The 5,949-nt window shown below is 63.7% G+C and overlaps 1 protein-coding gene across 1 annotated transcript in view; it reads left to right on the forward strand.

Moving 5' to 3' along the window:
- Positions 1-5,949, forward strand: part of PPP2R2C (protein phosphatase 2 regulatory subunit Bgamma) — a 51,956-nt gene that overhangs the window by 39,995 nt on the left and 6,012 nt on the right. Inside the window, exons 6-7 of the mRNA XM_077750381.1 lie at positions 721-864; positions 2,666-2,802. Coding sequence (XP_077606507.1) covers positions 721-864; positions 2,666-2,802 — 281 coding nt within the window. The remainder of the gene's footprint in view (positions 1-720; positions 865-2,665; positions 2,803-5,949) is intronic.

Below are 5,949 nucleotides of genomic sequence, written 5' to 3' on the forward strand. Positions count from 1 at the left end.
CCAGCGTGGTGGGGGAGGGGCGGTGTGCTGGCCAGCAGCCGTCGGTTCAGGTGTCATCCAGGGGCGTGCATCCACCACGTGGACCCCATCCATCCCGTGTGTCTCCCCTTGTTCTGGGGGTGCCCAGTGCTGCCGCTAGGTCATGGTAAGAGCTTCTGTGATGTGACAGGCACGCTGGGACCATAGGACGGGGGTGGTGGGGTCCAGAGACCACGGGACAGGGCCAGGAGGGAGCCGCCTGCACGTCGGCCGGCCCCCTGTGGGCTGAGCTGCCGGGTCCAGGGTGGGGACCCCCTGGAGCTGCTGCTGACACCCTGGGCCCCCACCCCCGGCGGTGCTCTCCATCAGGGAGCAGCTTGGCGGTCACAGGGCTCAGTTGCATAACAGTGAGAAAGCCGGGGTGGAGGCGCTGGCTTGAGACCAGGCTGGCATGGCACTCCCTCCAGGTGCCCCACCCAGGCCGACCCGACACCGCCAGGGAGGACAGGCCCTCTCGGATAACCCTCAGCTGCAGACCTGGACACATTGGGGGTTCCCCAGTGAGCATTGGCAGTGGGTCTTGGGCTGTGAGAGTCTCAGGAGAAGGACTTATTGTGGCCACAGGGGATTCAAGCACGTGTGTGTGTGTGTGTGTGTGTGCGCGCGCGCGTGTGCGTGCCTGTGTTGGGGGCGGTCTCTGCTGGCTGACTGATGCACGCCCTTCCTCCACGTTACCACCAGGGGGCACTCACGAACAGGCGACATCTGGCTCCCAGGGACGGAGCCACCAAGCGAGTCCTGGTTGGAGCTCAGCTGTCCTGCCTCTTATGAGCCACTTCCTGCCGTGCACTTTACAGGCCAGCAACCCCCACCCCCCACGGTCCTGTACCTCCCCGTGTTGTTTCCCCCTCCACAACCACTCTGCTCCCGCACTGGAATCTGGCCGCACTGCACCTAGCTCACTCCTGCTCTCCCCTCAAATTACTGACTCAACTCAAGGCCAGCTCCTCCAGGAAGCCCTCAGGGCCCTCTCCACTGTGGCTCCAAGCCTCCTGACTCTTCCGTCTGTGTCTTGGCACTTACTACGTTTGCTCCTTGCATCTGATTTCCCTGTTGGGTGGGGTGCCCTTGGGGGTTGTGACTGTGGCTAAGCCCACTCGGTACCTCGGGGGGGGGTCTTGCCAGGGGCTGTTGACACTCTGGAAGGCACCGGAGTGTGCCCCCTCCTTCCCCTTCATCCTGAGCACTCCTCAGAGCCCGTTGTGGCCTGTGGAGGAGAATCCCTGTCTCCCAGGAGCTCAGGGGAGAAGCAGGCTCTGCCCTCCAGCACCCCCACTCTTACCAGACGACCCTCTGAACCCTGCAGGCTTGTCACGAGGCAGCCTTCTGACATCCGTGGGGAGCCTGCTGCCCAGACGGCAGCACAGAGCTGCTGGGCATCCGATGACCCTCGCGGTGGCCTTGCGCCCAACGCTGGGGGAGCAGCAGCCTGGTGTAGAGGAAAGGGCCGGACACCCTTGGGCTCCGGTCCCCACCCCGCCACTCTCCAGTCCTGTGCTGAATTAGCCGCCGAGCCCCCTGAGCCCTGCTCACCTGGAGCATGGTTCTAATCAGCCGTGACCTTCCAGGGCTGCTTTGAGGCTGAGACCCCGTGTGCAAAGCTCTCGGCAAGGCCGTGAGTCAGTAGCGGCAATGGACGTCCTGGTGATTTTGCACACATGACTTCTGCACCTAGAAGAACCCTGCTGAGGGGCGCCTGGGGGGCTCAGTCGGTTGAATGTCCGACTTCAGCTCTGGCTATGAGCTCATGGTTCGGTTCGTGAGTTCGAGCCCCGCGCTGCCGCCGGCATCCTCTGTCCCCCCTCTGTCTCTGCCCTTCCTCCACCTGCCCTCTCTCTCTCCAAGAGAGGTGAGCATTTAGAGAGAAACAAACAAACCCCGCTGAGCCTCTAAGACCCACCTCAAATGCCGCTTCCTCTAGGAAGCTCTCCTTGATCTGTTCTGCCTAGGACAAAGGGATTTGTGTCCGCCAGGCGTCTTCCGGTTGCAGAAATCAGACAAGCCTGAGCTTGTTCGGAGAAGCTGCAGGCAAAGTTTCCCCAGGGCTCAGGTGTCTGTTGGGGCCGTCTCTTCCCCTGTCCTCATCTCTGTGTCTCCCTTCTCCTCCTCACATACAAGCCCCAGCCTCTCCTGCAGCTCCCCGTGGCTGCCGGGGATGCCGACCCCACATAGTCACCCTGCCATTGACCTCACAGCCCACAACCCTCCCAAGGTCTCCAGGAAGTTCTCATGGAGGGTCTGGTTGGCTCTGTTTGGGTTACATGCTCACTTTTTGAGCCAGTGGGCTCGCACGCGGTTATTGCCATGGTTGGCCAGCAGGGGGCGCGTAGAGCCCTGTGCCTGGCGGCCCCTCAGCTAGTACCATGGGGGCAGGAGCCCGTCCCCAGTGGAGAGAGCCCCTGGGGACAGGAGCGGTCAGATGGGCGTCCCCACGTGCAGAGGGTGAGGCTAGCAGAGGTGAGGCAGCGTGCCTAGAGACAATCTGGGGCAGGGGCTGCCCTTTCCTCCGTTAAGGGAACCTTCTGGAATGTAAGAATGCAAGCAGTGGGCCATCTGTCCTGAAGGGCTTTGCAGGGGGCTGGGACCTGGTATCCTGAGATGAAAGAGACCCTTCTCCTTGCGGTAGGGAGTGGGGGCCCTCGTCCCCATGTGCCCGCCGGATTCCGCATCTCAACGCCTGTGACTTCAGTGGCCCCCCTCCCCCCTCCCCTGCCGGATCAGGCCAGAAGGACAGGCAGCTGCATGAGAGCACTCACGGGCCAGGTGAGCAAAGGAGGGCTGCCCTCCCTTCTCCTCTGCCCTCGCTCGCCTGGAGGGAGGGGTGTGGCCCCTGGTAGGGCCTTTCCCTGGAACCTTTCTTTTCGCTTCCTTAGTTTGCGAGTCCCGCCTCAGGCTTCAGGCCAGGAAGATGGTTAGAATCAAGGAATACCTGTTGGCCTTGTTTCCCGGGCCCAGCACTGCTCTGTTTTACGGGGACTCCTATTCCACGCCCTCCAGGAGCTGGGGACCCTTGTTACCCCCCATTTTATTGATGTCAGGGGCAGAGCTAGAATTCGGACCCAGGGGGGCTAGCCCGAGCGCCTGCCCACGGTACCTGGGCTTGGGACGCGCCTTTGCCTTTTAGGAGAGAAAGGTGTCTGTCCTCATTTCTTACGGTGAGGCCGGTCACCAGCCCCAGATGACCCCGCGCCTGGGGCGGCCCTGCCCAGTTCCTGACCCGAGGCTGAGCGGCTCCGGGCCCAGGGAGGGGAGGCCCCGGCCCTGTAGAGATCTCAGATTCCCCATCCAGCGTGGGTGCTTTGGCCAGGCTGCTGAGGGCAGGGCTGGTGGAGGTGTTATGAGCTGGCCAGGAAGGTCTGCGGCCAACAGGTGACCCGTCTCCTCCGCAGGCTCTGGGAAGGACTACGTAACAGGGCAGGGCGGGGGTCACAGGGTGAGGCCAGATGGAGGCAGGGGTGCCCCAGCCGCTGGCCCCGGGGGAAGGAGAGCGTCCACCGTCTCTAGCTGCCATCTCAGCTGTGTCACCTGAGTCCCAGGGCTGGACATGGTGGGTGCTGAGCGAGGAAGGGGGAGGGAGGAGTGAAAGCAAGGATCCCCTTCTAAGATGCTCGGGGGCCCCGACATCTGGCTCTTATGACCTGCGCTTCTCTGGGCTCCTGGCGGGTGGCGCCCCCTCCCCCCCCGGGGATGTCGCCCGGCGCAGCGCCTGACACCAGCGGACACCGGCTGTGCAAGTGACAGGGAACATCTCACAGAGCCCCCTGCGGGTCCCCCCTTGTTGTCTGCTGAGTGGGACGGGCCTGGTGGGCTGCCGTCCTGGCCGGGAGGTCACAGTTCATCCCAGCCCGTGACCCCTGAGGTCTGAGCACCCCCCTCTGTGGGGCACATGGCCGAGTTGTGCCCCAACCTGCTCCCTCACTGTTCGTGCAATTAGGAATCAGCAGATTCTATGTTGGCCTCCCCGAGGACACAGCAGAGACGGGACGTGGTCCCTGCCTAGGAGGCCCGTGGGGGTTGCACTGTGTGGACTAAAGTCCAGGGCAGGGGAAGAGAAGGCGGGAGCCCCGCAGGGGAGGGGGCTGAGGATGGCCTCTGGACGAGGTGCCCTCAAGTCTCAAGAAAGCAGTAGGAATTTGCCCGCAGAGGGTGGAAGGGCATTAGGGCAGAGGGAAGAGCATGGCTGAATGCTCAGGGAAAAGAAAGAGCCACTGGTGTGGCTACAGCTTAGCGGAGTTGATCTCAGGTTAAAGCGCTCTTGGGCCTCCCCGGGGTGGGTGTCATGGGGGCGTCTGGCCTGGGGGATGATGGGCTTAGGGACTGGGGCCCAGAAGCAGGGGGACCAGTGAGCAGGCCGTTGCAGCCCTCCCTCTGGGCCAGAGATGAGGGGGGTGTGGGCAGTGAAGGAAGAAGGGACGGGCTGGAGTCAGACCACCTTCAGGTGACCTGAGGAGGGACAGGAGCTGGGTCGTGTGTACCGTTGGGGGCAGGCACGGGGGTTCCTTACACCATCCACCACAGTGACCTGGAGCCACCCTCTCCTGGAAAGCAAGGGGTGGGGTGCAGCAAGAAGTGGGGTGCAGCAACTCCCCGGGGCTGTCACCTCCCNCGGGTGGCGCCCCCTCCCCCCCCCCGGGGATGTCGCCCGGCGCAGCGCCTGACACCAGCGGACACCGGCTGTGCAAGTGACAGGGAACATCTCACAGAGCCCCCTGCGGGTCCCCCCTTGTTGTCTGCTGAGTGGGACGGGCCTGGTGGGCTGCCGTCCCGGCCGGGAGGTCACAGTTCATCCCGGCCCGTGCCGTGACCCCTGAGGTCTGAGCACCCCCCTCTGTGGGGCACATGGCCGAGTTGTGCCCCAACCTGCTCCCTCACTGTTCGTGCAATTAGGAATCAGCAGATTCTATGTTGGCCTCCCCGAGGACACAGCAGAGACGGGACGTGGTCCCTGCCTAGGAGGCCCGTGGGGGTTGCACTGTGTGGACTAAAGTCCAGGGCAGGGGAAGAGAAGGCGGGAGCCCCGCAGGGGAGGGGGCTGAGGATGGCCTCTGGACGAGGTGCCCTCAAGTCTCAAGAAAGCAGTAGGAATTTGCCCGCAGAGGGTGGAAGGGCATTAGGGCAGAGGGAAGAGCATGGCTGAATGCTCAGGGAAAAGAAAGAGCCACTGGTGTGGCTACAGCTTAGCGGAGTTGATCTCAGGTTAAAGCGCTCTTGGGCCTCCCCGGGGTGGGTGTCATGGGGGCGTCTGGCCTGGGGGATGATGGGCTTAGGGACTGGGGCCCAGAAGCAGGGGGACCAGTGAGCAGGCCGTTGCAGCCCTCCCTCTGGGCCAGAGATGAGGGGGGTGTGGGCAGTGAAGGAAGAAGGGACGGGCTGGAGTCAGACCACCTTCAGGTGACCTGAGGAGGGACAGGAGCTGGGTCGTGTGTACCGTTGGGGGCAGGCACGGGGGTTCCTTACACCATCCACCACAGTGACCTGGAGCCACCCTCTCCTGGAAAGCAAGGGGTGGGGTGCAGCAAGAAGTGGGGTGCAGCAACTCCCCGGGGCTGTCACCTCCCCGGCTCCCTGGGCATCTGACAGTGAACAGGCCACGTGGTCCCTGAGTGTCTGCTCATCATTGCAAGAGTTAGCCACAAGCCTCTTTCCAGCAGCCCCCCAGCTCCCTGGACTCGGGACTCTGGCACTGGGCCACAGGGGGGCCCCTTACACACCCCCAGCCTCGGCAGCAACGCACACGTCACCCAGCCCCCAGCTACCAGCCCCCCAGCTCTGTCCCCCAGCACGGGCCTTATAAAGCCACGTACACACGCTCCACGGGCTGAGCTGACCGGAGCCACCCGGATGGACTCCAGTGGGCTCCCTGGGGCCTAATGCTGGGGGCATGTCCTTCCCCCCCCCCCCCCCACACCA

This window comes from Crocuta crocuta, unplaced genomic scaffold (assembly GCF_008692635.1).
Source record: "Crocuta crocuta isolate KB4526 unplaced genomic scaffold, BGI_CrCroc_1.0 scaffold179, whole genome shotgun sequence".
NCBI classification, from domain to species: domain Eukaryota; kingdom Metazoa; phylum Chordata; class Mammalia; order Carnivora; family Hyaenidae; genus Crocuta; species Crocuta crocuta.